The sequence below is a fragment of the Peromyscus californicus genome, unplaced genomic scaffold (genome assembly GCF_007827085.1).
Source record: "Peromyscus californicus insignis strain IS unplaced genomic scaffold, ASM782708v3 Scaffold_12__1_contigs__length_115047231, whole genome shotgun sequence".
Taxonomy (NCBI): domain Eukaryota; kingdom Metazoa; phylum Chordata; class Mammalia; order Rodentia; family Cricetidae; genus Peromyscus; species Peromyscus californicus.
The window spans coordinates 88,898,852-88,917,454 of record NW_026294413.1 but is presented as its reverse complement, the minus strand read 5'-3'; the positions used below and the strand labels follow the sequence as shown (position 1 = coordinate 88,917,454).

The window sequence follows — 18,603 nt, the reverse complement described above, 5'->3', positions numbered from 1 at the left end:
CAGGGAACTGTGTGCAAAGGCTCAGTGGGCCTCCTACTCTTTGTCTAGTGCTGAAGTAGAGGGTAGGTGTACCTGTCTGGGTTGGGAGTGCTGCCCACTCGGCTGGCTTCCAAGGAAGGGGCTGCCAGAGGACTTTGGCATCCAGCTGCACTGGACAGCAGGAGCACTAAGGTTGCTCTTAAGATTCACTGGTATCATGCCGGGCGGTGGTGGCGCACGCCTTTAATCCCAGCACTCGGGAGGCAGAGACAGGCGGATCTTTGTGAGTTCGAGGCCAGCCTGGTCTACAGAGTGAGTTCCAGGAAAGGCGCAAAGCTACACAGAGAAACCCTGTCTCGAAAAACTAAAAAAAAAAAAAAAAAAAAAAAAAAAAGATTCACTGGTACCAGGCACTGGCATTGGTATCAGGCACCAGCTCTGCCATACTTCATCCCCTTGGTCTCCGGCCGATTTCCATTTGGGATGCTGAGCCTGCCTTCGAAGAAAGAAGTCAAACCTACCAGGATCTTAGAAGTTAATAAGGAACCTTCTAGCTAGTTCATGCATTATGAAAATACACTTTCTCCTCTTTGCTCTTCAAAGTGACCAGTGACAAAAAGCTGTGTAGAAATCCCTCCCTCTCAGAGAACCTCCAAATCAAACATTTGTGATAACAGGAAGCCCCATATGATGAAAGAACAGGCCCATCCAGAGGCCCATTGTTAATGTGCTCTGGCTGTGCTTGGAGCCTTGATATTCCAGGACAATTACAGAATTCACTTAGATTCCTGACCTGGAGTAGAGACAGGAGATGGAGGGCTGCAGCCCAGGTCCCTGCACTTTATGTGCAGACCTCGAAGGTCAGACTTCGTCATGGGACTTAAATGTAAATTCAAACCAGAGAGCGTGTCTGCTTTCTGGCACTGTGAGAATGTGACTGACCTTAGAGTCCCTCTGAACTAACCTTTGCCTTTATCACACTCCTCATTCTCTGCAGGGGAAGGTCATCGTTTCCTTTTTAGTGGCCCACTGGACAGTGAGTTCCCCATATGAAGGAAGTATGTACATGACAGCATTTTCAGAGATGTCTGGAGCTGTCATTTTCTTTGTGCATTTAATACAACTTTGTAGCCTATGGAAATTACAGAGTGGGTACTCCAGGAACTCATATGCTTGAGGATATTATTTCTTGCTCCTATCCATGACTGTAACAAAAGATCAGTAATACCACTGGCTCCTCCAAAGCATTATTTAGCAATTATACAGTATTCTATAGTATCTTGGCCAGTTCTGCCTATCCACATAAATTCAGTGTGACGATATATTGTAGAGGAACCAGGATGGCATCTATAATGCCAATGACCTCAACACTGTGTCCCAAGAAGGCATCATTCTGTTTCTACTCCAACAAAATTCCTTTTAGACAAAGCAGCTATATATTAAGCAGGCGTTTTATGCATGAGAAACCAGGTCTCACTAATGCCAGTAGATTTCATGTTGTTTTCCCTAAGCTTCTCAAGGTTGTCTATGAATGTATAAGGGGGAGGAAGACAGGATTTGCATAAGGGGTGGAGGAGAGTGAGTCATCCAGCAGCCGGCATCCTGGTCATAGCTGGGGAAGGTTCTAGAGTACAAGTCAAGCTTTGGGGCTACACTCTGTCTTTACAGGCAGACCCTCCCTTGGTAATCTTTTCAGCATTCTACTCCTCCAAAGATAACTTGGACCCCAAAGCCCCCATGCAGCCAGAAGACATATGGGTATTCCATCAATTTTGTAGAAGCAATAGATTGGAATCCTCCAGATAGTTCATTCAATCTCAGGATGATAAACGATCAATCGTTGCATTCCTCCTAAATGAAATTAAGATGTTAAGATATATTGCTTGGGGCTTCTGCATGGGATTTCAAGAGTTGAGTTTCCAACAGAAAATGTATTGCTTTGGATTCACTGGGAAATGGAGACACGGATCTATGCTGAGGCAAAACATTTGACAGTTTGGAAGAATGCTTCAAACACATTAATTTTTTTCATATTTAGAAATGATTAATCATCCAGAATACCATGAAGCCAGAAGACTATAATGCAGAGTCTTGCGAGGAAAGGCAGAGACCTACCTATGCCTTGATCCTCCAGAGTGGAGTCTTTTAAAGGAAGCTCAAGGCGACCTTACACTGGGACACTAGACCGCTGACTGAAGCAGAGTCCAGGCAAAACCCTGGAAACACAGAGAAATCCACAGTATTTTTCCATCAGTACCATACAAAGACAGGAATTATGTGTTTCCAGTACATGCGCAGAAGGCCCAAAGACTGACTTCCTCCTTGGAAACTCTTCCCATCTTCCTTGCAGATCAGTTAAGAAGATGGGGGTGCTACTGTAAGCTGGGGGTTCACCACGTCCAGGTACAAAGCTCACAGCACCATTCCACCACCTATTAGCAGTGCTTTCGTTGCAGTGAGGGTAGATAGGAGACATATACTTTAGAGTATGAGGGCTATTAAAAAACAAGGAGAATATGGATGGGTCGTCCTCAAGCTTGATACTTAGTATGACTTTAACCAATTAATCACACGTTCCCTAGAACGAATTGCTTAAAGTCATGGCTGGCTTGCCAGTAGATGTGCATTGCATGAAGTCAGAGCTGTTTTATCACGGCTCCCAGTAAATGGAAAGAGAAAAGGGAGCACCCCCACATATGGGAAAGGGAAGACTCCCATGGGAGGAAGGAGGAAAGGGAAGGGGAGAAAAGGAAAGGAAAGAGTTCATGGGTCAGGTCAGCTTTTTTGTGTGTGTGCTGTTCACAAGCATAGCTCACAGACAATATAAAATCCAGACTGAGTTTGCTTTTGTAGCTAATTCCAGAAAGCAACTCACTTTCAACTCTACACACCAGAAGGAGATAGCATTTGTCCTGTTCCTGTAATTGTTGAAAGGTGAGGATTATTAGCGCTTGGAGACTCCGAAAACCCTTAAAGCCTGGGCCCCCGGCTGGTTCCTGGCCTGTATTTGTTTCTCTTTTCCTTCCCACCTACCAAAGAGCTTTTCTTCCCAAAGGGAGGACTATTTCCTTTTGTTGGAGGAAGACTCTTGGTGGTTGCTTAGAAAACACAAAGCAATTTGCAGTACATTGAGATCAAAGCCCAATTAATCAAATGCGGAACTCCTATCTTTCGAAAGCGAGCAGTTTATAAAATGAATTTCACATTAGTGACAATGATGGCTGTGTTCACAGGGGTGGGGTTGCCTGCCTTCAGCTGGCCATCACTGGCAGCGTGCATGGACATTTAGAAATGAAACTGAACCAGACTCAACTTGCTGTGTTAGCTGTTGCCACATCAGGACACTAATGGGCTTAGTGACCACAACCTACCCAGAAGAGAGTATGTCAACAGCCAAAGGACCAACCTCGGGCCCTGTTTGTGCTCTGCCCAAGTTGTTAGGGCTTCATGCTTTTCGACTTGCTGTCCGGCTTCTTTGACCTCTCTCCCTGCCATGTCTTAAAGAGGGTGGCAGCCCTCCCAGGTGCTGTTGCATGGCCACTGAGCCCTGGTGAGGGGTGTACTGAGGCAGACTCAGTCCTCTGCATCTTGTGACTGGTTACGTTGGTATTCTATCACCTTCCTGCTTTAGCTAGTCACTTCTAACATACGTTCCAGAAATGGCCCAAGTCCAAGCAAATGCAAAGAGCCTCTTCATTCCCTGCTGGTCTGCAAAAGTGGAGTTTTCTCCACTCTCTCCTTCAGTGAGGAAGCATGGTACATAAGGTTTGCCCCTTCAAGGGTTTCCTTGGCGTTGAAGTCAAGCCTTTCACCCTGCCTGGGAAACAAGATCGGGCTTCTTCACCTCAGGGCAGCTCAGTCAAGGGCAGAATTGCAAGATGTTGGTGACGAAAAGGTTAAATTGCTCAAAAGGCTGGATCTGTGGTTTCCTGCCCACACTTGTTCTGGCCTAAGGCAGTGCTTGGTAGTTTGGGGAGGGGGGGGAAAGGGAGGTCTTGCCTGGACCCAGGTGGCCGACAGGCAAACCATGTTATTAAGAAGCAGGGATAGCAAAACCTTGATCTTCAAACGAGACCCCTAATTAGTCACCAGCCCAAGAGTAAATGGCATTCCACCTCAGCAAGGCGGGAAGGGTGCCTTCAAATCCCAGAGACTAATTGCCGTCAGTGGCTCCGTGAGGATCCTGCTGGAAACACTTGTCATTTGAGCCACTTCCGGTTGGTAAACTTAAGCTATCAAACTGTTCCTTCATATTTCAGATTCTCCAAAGTGCTTATCCAGCCCTCACACTTGAAGGGGATATCTTTTTGCTGAACATGACACTCTTCTTGAGATCCAGTTTAGGGAAAGGTCTCCCTTATGGACGTACATCTAACAAGTTCATCCTAACACAGAATTCTTACAAGGGAGTTAAAACATGTCTACTTTATTCTCATCTGAGTTTGAAAAACTCCATCTCAAGAACAAGCCTGTACTGGAGGGAGCAGGGATTTATCATGGAGAGTAAGGCTTCAATTTCAGAGCCTGTCGAGGGACCCTATATTCTGTCCTTATGGCTGTATATTTTTGTCATTTGAAACCTTTTATTATCTCTCTCTCTCTCTCTCTCTCTCTCTCTCTCTCTCTCTCTCTCTCTCTCTCTCTCTCTCTCTCTCTGTGTGTGTGTGTGTGTGTGTGTGTGTGTGTGTGTGATTTGGGAAGGGTCTTCCCAAATGGCATGAACTTTGAAGCACACAAAATGAAAATGAGCTTTGTGGTATTTGGGTTATTTTGTTTCGTCCTCTTGAATCTCATGTTCTTGCCTCTTTTGGAGGTAAGTACCCTCTGCTCACTCTTGTCTCTTGGTCCCACTTGGTGCTTGTGAATGGAAAAACAGACTCATCCAAGCTACAGACAGAATTCTAGGTTTTCTCTAAATTCACACTCGAAATAGGAGAATGGTTTAAGAGCTTAGGACCAATAGATCCTAGCTCTGTCCCCTTTGAGGGCAGCCCAGGTTACACCAAGCCCAGAGGGCCAAAAAAAAAAAAAAAAAGCCAAACAGGAGAGGCCTGGATGTGCTACTCAGGTGGGCTTATCCCAGGGTCTTCCAAGAACTGGGATCTGGTTTCTGGGATCCTCTCATGGTAGCTCATACTATTATTCAGAACAAGAGTATTGCAGTCAGGCTTGCTGAAGATGACTGGGTAAGCCCAACTTTTGAGCTCAATTTTAAGATCCACAAGTAAGCTTCAGTGGGCCCTGAAATGACCTGTTTTCTGTTAACACACCCAACAAGCTGTGTTGTAGAATGGACCATGGCCACTTTCTCCTGCAGTTCAGCTTCAGAACTGTTCTCTGCCAGTCAGAGAGCAGCTATTACTCAGCAGTAATGCCTTGGTTATGAATAGGCTGGGGTGGAACAGGAAGATGGGATGTCTATACACAGGCTTAGGGTATTTGCACATAGGATTCCATCCCCTGTGATGAAAGCTTATGGTTTCCCCTCTATGGGTAACTTAATAGCTTCCTGTAAGTAGGAGGGTGCGGAAGTATGGTTCCACCCTAGTGGACTTCTCCAGGATTCCCCAGGACAGTTCCCTTCTCTCCAGAGCACAGGGATTCTGTTTGCTGAATCAGCCTTCATCTCCAATATCATTGGCAGGACCCCCCACCCCAAAGACTCCCAAAGCATTATTTTAACCTGTGTGTTCTCCTGATTGGAGATGGTAGAAAATACATGCCAACCCCTGGGTTGTTTAAACTAGTCCAGAAAAGAAAGGCTCACGTTGGTTTTGACAACAAACAAAACGAGTTTTTGTTCTATCAGTTATGTTTAAAAGATTCCAGTTTCAAACTGAACACAATGTGTGGTTATTCTGTTGGCGATTTATATAGCCACAGGGGCGCCACAGTTACACACTGCATACATCATTGTATTTTTGAAATGTACTTAATGAACTTTTTTTTCTTTTCTAGTAACTACTTCATTGCCTTAAATGAATGCATTCCAATAGAATTTGTAACAAATGACCACTCTGTGTTTGCGTTAATGCCAAACACGTTTAACAAATTTTTAACAAGGAACCCTGGCAAAATGCCAAACTCCTAGAGGGACACTGGAGGAATGCTATAAATTTAAACTAGATTTTACCTTTTCACTTAGCTCCGCGAGTGTCTTAGGTACCTTGTTCTCTCAGCACGGCAGCCTGTCTATTTCATGTCAGATAGCTGTACATTTTCATTATGTGGAGTACACAGGTTGTGCTTACTTCCAGGGACTTGTAAGTGCAGGCATCTACAGCTCAAATAATATAAGCGGTGTAGAAATAAATCTTTATTTCCACAAAAATTTTTCATATCTTCTATAGGTTGGTAACTATATGCATGCACATACACATTTACCAAAGTATGTCTGTGTTTCAAATCCACTGTCAGCCAGTATTGTACATGACAATTATTTAAACCAAGGATTCTCACCCGGGGGTAGCTGTCTTCCTCCTTGAGATATTTGGCACAATCTGGAGTATTTTGGTTTTTGGTTTTTGTTTTTGTTTTTGTTTTTGTTTGTTTTTTCATTGTCGTGACCGGAAGTGGGGATGTGCTATTAGCCTCTCAGTGAGAGAAGGCAAGGAGACTAGAGGCCATCCTCCACTGAGGTCAGTGCCTGAGAGCAAAGAACTGTTCAGCCACAATTGTCCATATTTTTGAGACTGAGGAGCCCTGGACTAGAGCCCTTCAAAAGTGGGCCAACTAAGAACATGTGTTTTTAAGAAAAAAAAAAATTACAACAGAACTCATTACTCCTCAACCAGTGTGTTAAAGATTAGGTGGGACCCCTCCCCCCTGTGCCAAATGGGGGACTTTGGCGTTTTCTTGCCCCGGCCTTCTGCTTTTGTGAAGGAGGTGATTTAGTCCACCACAATACCTTGACCCAAATGTAAACCGAGGTGGCATCAGAGTTTACCGGTGGCGATTGAAGTATGTGTGACAGCTGACGAATATCAAGTGCTGCCCCCCCCCCCCCCAGAAGGCCAGTGCTGGGTCTCAGGAGTGGTCCACCGCAAGGCTAGTAAGTGGCAGGGTGTTGTCCACCAGCTTTTGGGGGATGAAGCCTCATGTTGCAATGGCCAGGCAGTTAGCAACATGTATAGTAGACAAGAGTTGATTCCATTCAAGTATTAAAATAAAGCTTTGTGAAACAAAATATATTGTTGTATTTAGAGGTTGTTTACAAGAGAAAGATATTAGTTTAAATACTGTCGATGTTAGAGTGAGATTGCACAAGTTGGAAAGATGAAAGATAAGAGACAGAGACCAAGGTTTAAATAAAAAAAAAAAAAAAGGACTGGAGTCAAAAAGAGGTAGGTTCCAAGGAGGGGATTTGACCCAAGCACTCAGTTCTCTCAGCTCAGTTCCCTCACGTGGGGAGGGGCCGTTACCCAAGCAAGTGGAGGTGTGATACCCTCGGACTTGTTGGAGATAATTAATGCGGCCATGATGAGGCAGACCGCCTGCTCCGAACATGAACCATTAATATTACTGACCACAGTAATAATTACAAAAATAAATCCTGAGGAGACACAGCCCCGTGAGGCCATTTCCAGGTAGGGGTTGCAGATCAGTCCGAATCCCTTCATTTCAACTCTGGGTGAGTCACACCCAGCGGGAAGAGGGCAGAGATGAACAGCAGGAGCCCCACCGCTGTGTGTCCGTCCCCCCCCACCCCCATCCCGACCTCCCCACTCTCCCACCCCCACCTCCACAGCTCTGTCATCTTCAGGGCTTCAGAGCAGGGCTGCAAGGCCAGCCCTACCCCCACCCTTATAGCCCTTTGGGCTCCGAAGTGTTACATTTTATTGCCCTGTGGAGCTGTAGGAGGCCACTCTCAAGGTAAAATGTTGCTCTCCACTCATATTTTTGAATTATGGCTTCAAGGTGGTTGCTCCTATCAAGAAAATTAAATGATTTAACATAATTTGTTGCCACTTTGATCACAACAATAATAAATAAATCTTCATGAAGAAAACGGGAAACCCATTCCATCCCATTTTAAAAGATGTTAAGTCATAACACAGATGTAGTTATATGTTTTTATTTTATTATTTTATTTTAGCAGAAACGACTGTGTTGGGCTTTCCTGTGCATAGTTACTCAGAGGAGTTGTTCTGTAGGATGCCCAAGGCCCTGAAGGAACCCTTTCCTCCTCCATGACTAATTAGTCTATCAGGGGCTGGCCTTTTATGTGGGCACCATGTGCAATACGTTAGGGGCATCCATGGCTGTTGTGAATGGGTGTCTGTTTTTGTACCTGGGGCACACTGCACACATTTGGGACACACATGGAACGGAGTGGACATTAACCCAGATGTCAAAAATAGCCTGCATTTTACTGCTGTTATTAAACAGTTTCCCCTTTAACCCCTCTGTGTTTACCAAAGACCCCTTTCTCCCAGCCCGTTTCTGCAAATCACTACTGAAAGGGCAGGGGAAGAAAGCCATAACCAGGCAGGTGCCTTTATTCCAAAGAAAAACAGTCTGAAGCACATTTATAGCTGGCTGTCCTGAGGGTGCATGTCCTGGGCCAGAGTCTCCCTGCTGGGGTGCGCCGTGCTCTGCCCCTCTGGCGCCCCACCTAAAGTCAAGCCAAAGGCCACAGTGTCACCAGTAGAGGGTTCTCTTCCCATGAAGGAGCTAGCTTTACATTCTAATATGACAGCAGTCCCACATTCTTCAGCTTAAAATGTCTAAAAAGTGCAAAATAATATTCTGAGAAAAAAATTGAAATACCGCCTATGATAAACATCATCCATATTCTGCTAGACATACCCTTGCAGATGTTTGTGATGACTTCTGCTTGGGTGCAAAAATGAATTATATAAATAAGTCAATCTGCTTCTTTTTTTTTTTTTTTCCTCCTCTACCAGAAACATTTAGGCGTCTTTCCTCATTCCGAGTCAGAGATGTCTGTTTCTTGGCTATTCATAATCAGTTGATAAAATGTATGCTTCCTGATCACAGGTATTTGTTCCCTTCAGGGCACAAAGATTTAAAACCTCCTTCAGATGTCAGTTCGCATGTCTGCATGTAGTCTGTTTCCCCATGTCAGCGAGGACATGGGCTTTGTCTGTGTCCTTCATTAAAGCCGCTGTTGCCCACACCGGGCACATTGCCTGTGCACTGTGCTAGATTTCAGTTGCTCCAAAACAGAGCACTTCAAGCACAGCATCTCACAGGCAACATCCATGCATCACTGCACAGGTCCCCTCTATGGTTGGTTCATATAGAAAGTGAGGACATAACCACTCCAAGGTATGGTTGAGGGGAAGGTTGGCATTGTAGATAGAAGAGACCGTAGAGCCGGGGCATCTGGAGGAGTCCAGAGCCAGGAGAGAAAGTAGTAGACTAAACATAGCTAGCAGACTGGACTGGGCCATGGCCAGGGGTAGGGTGGGGAGGAGAGAGGAAGGGAGGAGAGGAGGAAGACAGAGAGAGAGAAAGAGAGAGAGAGAGAGAGAAAGCAAAAACAGTTTATGGTCAAAATGGCAGGGTTATATAGTAGTAGGAGTTGGGGAGTGGGGGATGGGGCATGAACTGGAGAAGATTAGGGTAGGGGGTGGGGTGAGAACAACTGAGAAGAGCCAGGGGTCTGCATGGACTCTGTAACAGGTATTTGTGATGCTGAGAGAGCCTGGCCGCCAGCATGCGCTTTGGTATGCTAATAGACTCCTGACGGAAGTCCAGCAGGTCTCTTCTGAGTTCTGTACAGGATTTCACACAACACAAGTCAAGGCAGACCTAAGAGGACCTGAATGGGAAGGCTCTTGGAGCAATGGACTCCAAGCTTTTTTTCAGGTTGCCTACAGATTTCACTTGCTTGTGGGTGTAGGACTGAGGTTCTTGCTGCTTCCTGGCTGTCAGCTATGCTGTGGAGAGACTCCTCCCCTAAAGCAGTGGTTCTCAACCTGTGAGTCCTGACTCCTTGGGGGTGGGGCTGAACAACCTTTTTATGGAAGTCGAATATCAGATACCCTGCATATCAGATATTTACATTATGATTCGTAACAGTAGCAAAAATACAGTTGTGACGTAGCCATGAAATAGTTTTATGGTTGGGGGTCACCACAACACAAGGAATTGTATTAAAGGTCACAGCATTAGGAAGGTTGAGGACCACTCTCTGAAGTTGTCACTCCTCACCCCGGTGGCTCTTTTCTCTCAGCACAGTGAGACCTCACTCACAGCCTTCACACTTGACCTTCTCTTTTGTAATGATGACAGGAGAAAGAGATTTGCTAAAGAAGGGCCCCTGTCCTCAAGCTAAATCTGTTTGGGCAAACTTCCGTTATATTAATCTAGCCCTAATTGAGTTAATTAATATAATTATGGTCTGCTGTAGTTCACTCCAAAAACCAGGGGTTGGGGTAGAAGGGCTTATTTCAAGGGAGGCTGGGTAAGGGAGGAAATTTTAGAGTTCTATCTATCTAATCACTCCTTAATATCTGTAGAATGAATGAGGAAATCACCCTGTTCCAGACACTGTACAAAGCTTAGGGGATGCTGAGTGAGCAAGAACAGTCTGCCCTTGCCCTCACCAAACTTATCATCTGGGCTATAGGTGTTTGCTGGAAATAAAATGGCAAGTCACGTCTATAACGTTGAGTTTCCTAGTAGTCACATTTTTAAAGTGATAAGAAACAGGTAGAATTTAGGGCAATATATTTTATTGGATTCAGTACATCCAAAGTATTTTGACATGAAGTCAGTATTAAAAAATTGTTCCTGAGATAATATACATTCTTTTTTCCATAGTAAATCTTCAAAATTTGGTATGCATTTCACACTTTAATTGTGTCTCAGTTTGTATTAGACATGTTTTGAGTGTTCGGTGGCCACGTGTGGCCAGCAGCTACCATATTGGGTAGGGCAAGTCTAGACAATTCACAGGCAGAGGACCATACAGGAGACTTCCTGGATGGCACACTATCTAAGCTGAGAATGAGGAGTAAAGAGAGATCAACCCACTGGCGAAATGACCTGAGTGTATGTGGACAAAGCACACAATGAGGAGAACATGGGGAAAAGAAAAGAATAGACAGAGGCTAGAAGAGACCTTGCCATCCTGGCCAGCAGTCCACAGGTCCTCCATCCCCAGTCCTGCAGGACTACAAAGAGCTGTGAACAGGGTGGCACACTCTAAACAGCTGTGTGTTGGAGTGGCCACCACCATCACAGTAGAGCTATTGGCTGCCCCAGAAGACAGAGCTGGGTCTGTCTGCCTTGCAAGAGAATACTGGAGAGGTTAGGGCCAGCATCTTCAAGCATCCTTGTGAGGGAGAGTCAGCCAAGCTTGGAATCATCTTACAGGGGATAAGGGCCCTGGTTGCCCTTGCTGGAAGGCTGGATCCCATTTTTAAAGGTTTTAAAAGTACATTCTCACTTGTCCCTCAAGGAGTGATGATCTCTATTTGTAACTGCTGGCAATGTCCTGACATGTTTGGTTTGGTTTGATTGTTGTTTTTAGCTTCAGACTCATCTGAGCCTCTTGGTGAATGAATTATTTCGTTGAAGGGTGGTAACGCTTTAAAAAAATCATTTTATTTGCATGGTAGACTGTTAAAGGTAGTCTCTGACTATATCCATGGTAGTGGTTATGTCTGTTGTCTTTCCAATGAAAAAAATTAAGAAGTGTCACAGGACTTAAAAGATGTAGCTGAAGATGTAACTGGCATAAGGGCTCTGAGGGGGTCCTCACTAAACGTGTAATAGGTATGCTGCTCATTTGCTCTGTTGTTTGCATCTTTTTTTTCTTAAAAAAAAATGACATTTTAAAATCAGTATTTAAACCATCAGGGACTTTTGAGAGTTCTCCTACCTAAAGATAATTATTACTGTGATTGTGAGACCTGTATTCGACTCTGTGACCTGGGTGCCCAGCTGGAAAGCTATCTAAAAACTGAGTAAACAATTGTTCTCTGCTGCTTTATCTTGGAAAAATATCAAAGACATTGGACATCGACCGTAATTATTTTTCACTTAGTTCCCCATCTGTAAAAGGAAACAACCTGTGCATTTTAATACTACCTTATGGTTCCCTTTCCCTTTTCATCCTATGGCCTTTTAATATGTCGGTCAGCCCTTTAAAGGGATGATTAAGGAATGCTTAGCACACAAAAGAATGAGAGCTATGCACAGCTCATGAAACAGAAAGCGTGCTCAGACTCACAATTTTTATACAAAGTTTGCAGCGATTTTATGTGCCAGAGTGAGTAATATGATCTGCACTAGAAACTCCCTAAATTTCTGGCTCTGCAGAAGTCATTTTTTGCCCTGATTCAAGTTTCTTAGCCAGAAGAGTTACACCAAACTCCTCAAAGTATGAATTAGCTGCATTCATTCAAGCCATACATTCCATTAAAACTGCTTAAGGATGCCCTGAAATAGATGCTTGCCCAGGCAGATGCAGAGATCTTTGACTTTCTCATTGGCCAGTGGGACTTAAGTAGAGTAGATCAGCTGCCAAATCAGACATCCAAAGAGTAGATGTGAAAAGTGATGTAGAGAACAAGACCTGGTGGGGTGCTGGGGATGTCTTTCTATATGCTGTGAATGTGTTGCTCTGATTGATTGATTGATTGATAAATAAAACTCTGATTGGCCAGTAGCCAGGCAGGAAGTATAGTATAGGCGGGATAAGCAGAGAGGAGAATTCTAGGAAGTTGGAAGGCTGAGTCAGGAGACACTGCCAGCTACCACCATGAGAAACAAGACGCAAAGTACCAGTAAGCCACAAGCCATGTGGCAACTTATAGATTAATAGAAATGGGTTAATTTAAGATATAAGAACTTGTGGTGGTATTGTGTTCCCCAAAATATTGTGCACGCTAATAAACTTATCTGGGGTCAGAGAACAGAACAACCACAATATTAAACATAGAGGTTAGGCAGTAGTAGCACATGCCTTTAATCCTAGCATTCCAGAGGCAGAGATCTACCTGGATCTCTGTGTGTTCAAGGATACAGCCAAGCATGGTGACTCATGCCTTTAATCCCAGAAAGTGAGCCTTTAATCCCAGGGAGTGATGGCAGAAAGCAGAAAGATATATAAGGCATGAAGACCAGAAACTAGAAGCATTTGGCTGGTTAAGCTTTTAGAGTTTTGAGCAGCACAGTTCAGCTGAGATTCATTTGGATAAGGACTCAGAGGCTTCCAGTCTGAGGAAACAGGATCAGCTGTGGACCTGGCGAGGTGAGGTAGCTGTGGCTTGTTCTGCTTCTATGATCTTCCAACATTCACCACAATAGCTGGCCTTAGGTTTGATTTTATTAATAAGACTCTTTAAGATTCATGCTACAAGAACTAGATAGCAAGAAGCTAGCCACGGCCATATAGTTTATAAGTAATATAAGTCTCTGTGTATTTACTTGGGTCTGAGCAGCTGTGGGCCTGAGCAGGACAGGAGAAATCTCAGCTACAGTGGGGTATGCTTGCATTCCCAGCACTTGGGAGGTGGAGGCAAGAGGATCAGGGTGCAGAAATTCAAGGTCAGCCAGGATACATATCAAGACCCTGTCTCAAGAAGTAAAATGAAACAAAAAATGTGTGTGTGTGTGTGTGTGTGTGTGTGTGTGTGTGTGTGTGTGTGTGTGTGTATCCTCTCCCTTCCCTGCCACAGTCTCCGGAGAGCCACATTATGTCTCTGTGTTAGAAACACCCAACATTCCAAGGACCTCTGAATGGTAATGACATAAGCACACTGTTGAGCATGAGCAGAGAAGCAGGTCACAGCTGTGGCTTCAGTGTTGTATGATATATACCACCGTGTTTTGCTTATTCACTCATTTGGGGACAGATACTTGGGGCTGTTGTGAAAAATGACACTTGGTGTGCTTGTGTGCAAGAATCTGTCTGAGTCCAAGTTTTCAGTTCCTTTGCATGTATACATATGAATGGAATTGCCAGCTCCAGCAGTCACTTAAGCCATTGCACTCGCATGGCTTACAGGTCTTTGAAATTGTTGCTGTCACAGGGCTCATAAATGAGTGTTAAAGCTCTTGGCATATTGACTGCCTTTAACATTCTAATGTCTCTGAGTCGAGTTAAAAAAAAAAAAAAGTAAAACCATAGTGTAGAAAAAAAAATGTGGAGAGAAAAAAGTGACATGTTATTTGATCATGTCAGAATGACCCATAGGAGAATCTGGTACATTCCCCTCTCTTCCTTTTCTTTGTGGTTATCAGTCATGTGTGCATAGGGTGGGACATGGTTTGAAAGGGCCTCTTCGCAAGACACTTGTAGGACATAATTGAACCTTCCGATCTGTGCGTCCTTTTTCTCTGCTCCCTCTCTTTGCACCCCATCCATTCTCACCCAACCAAAGAGAGTGGCCGTGGCTGGGTCGCGGAGAGGGGAGAGGAGCCTCTGCCACATGATGGCAGATATTATCACCAATGTCCTTCCCCAAAGACAGTGGCTGTGGCTGGGTCGGGGAGAGGGGAGAGGAGCCTCTGCCGCATGATGGCAGAGATCGCCACCAGTGTCCTTCTCTATTAAATCATGTACTTTGTCGTTGCAGCTGTCGGAAGGGTTGGCTAAAGGGGGAGCTCGGGACTGCAGCCATAGCCTGGTAATCCACTGCAGCGTGGCTCTCTTCATTGTCTACCACCAGCCGCAGCCGCAGCAGCAGCAGCAGCAGGTCCAACTGGAAGGGGAATTCTCACTTTCGCTTTCCTGTGTGATTCTGGTCACCTCATTCCTCCTGCATTTGGGTGTCTGGGAAAGAGAGAGTACAAAGGAGGAGAAAGATGACAGCTCTTTCATTTTCCATCAGGATTCGGACCTTTTCAAAGTGGCCATCCCTGCTGAAAGCCACGTGATGAGCGTTTTAGTTCTGTTGCTTTGCCTCGTGGATACATCAGCACTGCACGGGATGCAGACTGTGGATTCAGCTTCTGTTGGACTGCTCGCTCCATCTCCCATTATCCTGCCGGTCAGTCTGAGTGGTCCTAACACATTAGATTATCAGACAATCTAAACTTACTTTGAACGAGTGCTGCTGGTGGTGTTTGTATACCACGGTGCATGGAGTGTTGGACAAAGAAACCAAAAGACCAAAATTTGAGAGCCTTTACCCTCCTCTAGTTCTTTAATCTGTCGGTCAAGGAACCACATTTTGATGGTGTTATCAGTTGTTACCTCTGGGCCAGGTTGGAAATGAAATCAATTTTTTAAACCACTAATAACTTGCCAAGAAATCGCCTTATGAGAACATGGTGTGTGTCTCTGACAGTGCATGGCACATCTAAATTGGTCATTCATAATTTTCTTGTCCTGCTCATATATGAGAGAGTGACAAAAGCCTGAGGCATCTGCGTAGCCACTCTCATGCTCCTTGAACCCTACGGCTGAGACATGACTGGGCCTCAGGCTCTTCTCGTTCTCACACATGCAGGTCTCCATGAAGAAGCTGAAATTCATTCATGTTTCAAGATCCAAATGCTGTGCAAGCAGTGTGAGCTTGGGTCTTCTGTAAATGAAGGGTCATTTCTCATTGTTATTTTTTTTTCTTGAGAAAATGTCTCTACCATGGATTCCAAAGCATTTTCAGCATCTAACACGAAAGCATTGATGAATGAAGTTGTATGTCTGTAAATAGCATTATACAACCTGTCTGTGGATACAGAGTCCTTCTCTAAAGCACATGCCAGGGAAAGAGACCACATTCCAAGGTCTTTTACATACAGTGACAAGGTACTAAGGAGAATTCAACTCCTGCTGCTTCCTCTGAAGATTCAGAATTGTTAGTCATTACCACTTCGTACAAACACACAGCTGCTCAGCCTGGCAGTGTGCAGCTCTTGTACCGACCCATTTTCTTGTCAATGGGAGGAGCCCTCCCACCTGCATTCCTAAAGGACAAACAGTGAATTTAAGCATGAGTGGCCTTAATAAATCCAATTGTCTTTCTTTGCTGCTGTGGAAAGGGTTCTAAGCAGAAGTTGCTGAAATCTTGCATTGAATCAAATCATTATTACTTTCCAAAATGTTGGTGCAATTAACTCTGGACCTCTCTCATGAGCCATAGAGATATTTAAAAGACAAACCCCTTGTTTTCTGGGAAAAGGAAACTGTCCCTGAACTGCACCCTTGATTCCTGGTGCATCAGGAGTAATATATTCAAGCAGGTTTCTTCCTTCGGGGGTTTGTTCTTGTCAGTAAATAGCGAACTGTGTAAAGCTTATGTGTTAACAAACGATCCAGATACATTCATGTTTAAAAAGTTTGTCCTTTAACTATCAAAAGGATCTAGGTTGTTATTAGAGAAGGGAGCAGAGTTCTTTGCAAGTTTATTTACTTCATTTTGGTGGAGTGTTGTAATGAAAACCCAAGCCACAGACCAGTCCCCAGGGACAATTTGGGTGTCCTCAGAGAAGTCCTTACAGCCTACCACCACTGACTTGAACTCTGCAACTAAATACTTGAAACGGGAAGGAGGAGAGCCAGGATAGTAAATGGGGTCCTTGAAGTAGCAAACCAAGAGATCAACCACGTGTAATTAGCTATTTCTACATATGTGCCAATTTTGTCACAGCTATTGTTTGGGGAACCATTTTTTTTTTTTTGCCCCACTTTGGTTGGCTGGAAGTACTATTGATCTTACTTTCATGCAAGCATATCATTCTGTCCCTGAAAAATCAAATTCTGTCTAACACAGCATCTTTTCCCATTTTGTGTAATATTCTCTGATGTTTGGGGGTTACAAAAAAAATCCCTTTTTGCACATTGAAAATAGTGTCTGGGTTTACACCAAACACTGTGATGTTCAGAAGATATTTCCTTTGTGCAGCCTTGAGCAGGTTCCCTTCTAACCATAGTATAGTTGATACTAAACAAACAAACAAAGTTTGGGCTAACATTTAGGAGAAGTTGGTCTAAGTCTTACTTTGTGCAAGAGCAGGCTTGTATTTATAACCCCATTTGATTTCTATAAACAGTCTCAATTTTGTATTTAATGATTTTGTGTATTCAGTATGCACCTTAACAGCGTGTCAACTTTCATTTGAAAGTGAGTTTTACTTTGTAAACAGTGTTTATGATGAGACCTCAAACGTGTCCACATAAGCTCTATCTACAGTGTTTTTGTGTAGAGTGCATCTGACTGCTGCCGGGGGGTCCATGTATCTAATTCCCTGAGACCCTTGTTTGACAGTGCTTCTTGTAATATTTCTTCAAGTGAGTGGCATGTGGGTTGTGATATTGACCATGTGATCATGGACCTCGCTATGAACAATAAATAAATAAATAAAATTAAGGAACCCTCAAAAACTACCAATGGGCATGTATCAGCCAGTCATTGTAACCTCGTGTCTAGTAGAAATACCATGTGCAAGGTATGTACAGCTCATAACTTTGTTATCATGTGTATGAGGAGTACTTTGTGCTGATTGTCTTATTTATATTCATTAAATAAACCTTGTTTCTTTCCGAAGTGACTTCATTCCACCTTCCACAAATATACCATGTGACTGTCTCTAACACTTTGGGGGCCATGGGTCACCATTTGAAGAGTCATACAGGCCAAAAGAGGAAAGAGGGAGAAGGAGGAAGTGAGGAAGAGAAGTTATCGTCTTCCTTAACTGGAGAGGCCAAGACAGAAATCTTTCTTGATAGACAGCGGGTCCTGCAGGTTCAGAACAGGAAGTTAGATCACGAGCCATGTCTCCTTTCCTCTCCCTTTCCTTTATTTTCACACACTCCGTCCATTTTCCCTGTCTTCCCTCTTCTTCCTCCCTCCCATCCCCCTCCGTCTTGGTGCCTCTCATTGTCTCTGCTGAACTCTCCCCTTGGGAGCCAAGGTGTTTCTGAGCATTTGGGGCTTTTCAAGAAGAGATCGTTTTCTTTTGCAATATCCACAAATGTCCCCCAAAGGGACAGACACTTCAGCTCTGTTTGGATCTCGAATCCTTCCTTTTTGTGGCAGTTGAGAGGGTGAGGCTGTGTGGTTGACACTGCCTGGAGGAGGGAAGTTTCTAGTGGGAAGATCATGGATTGCATTCAGAAAAAGAGAGACAGAGAAACTGGGCAGGAAGAATCACAATCCGCACAGCCATTGCTTGGATGTACACTGTCACCTATGTGTGGACTCATTGTCCTTTGCAGCCTGAGTTAGACCATAGACGATGTCCCCTCATAGTGATGGCCTCTTGCTAGATGTCCATTTTAAAGCCTACAAAACCAGTTTCTGCTTCCTTTAAGGCTTTGAATTACATTAGCACCATGGGATTTCCACTTCTTACCAAGAGTGAAATCATTAAGTGGTTGCTAGAAACTGTGTTTCACCAGATGGGGAAACTGAGGTCCAGTCATAAATGGCTGATCTAGTCAGATGTGGTAAGCTTGTGGCCATCTAAGACAGGAATGTGTGTCCCTGGGAGCTCCTCTAGGAAGGAGGAAATGAGACCAAGGTCTTTCTCCAGTTGTTCCTTGACAACACGGAAAATATCTTTTGGCCTCTGTACTTTGGGTTTATGGGGTTGACTTCCCTGACAGTCAGGTACACTAGGGGCCTTGTTTGTCCTTTGCATTTTATTGTCTTTTTGTAGAAAGAGAACTTCTGTCAGGGAAGAATTTCTCACATCATAGAC

At 44.2% G+C, this 18,603-nt stretch overlaps 1 protein-coding gene across 15 annotated transcripts in view; it reads left to right on the top strand.

Annotated features, from left to right (window-relative positions):
• Positions 1-17,451, top strand: part of Erc2 (ELKS/RAB6-interacting/CAST family member 2) — a 906,926-nt gene extending 889,475 nt beyond the window's left edge. For 12 of the 15 annotated variants that reach the window (XM_052733784.1, XM_052733788.1, XM_052733789.1 and 9 more), the window contains one exon: positions 14,535-17,451. In XM_052733784.1, coding sequence (XP_052589744.1) covers positions 14,535-14,993 — 459 coding nt within the window. In that variant the 3' untranslated portion in view covers positions 14,994-17,451. The remainder of the gene's footprint in view (positions 1-14,534) is intronic. The other 3 variants (XR_008217165.1, XR_008217166.1, XM_052733796.1) reach the window with 3 other exon arrangements.
• The last annotated feature ends 1,152 nt before the right edge of the window (positions 17,452-18,603 follow it).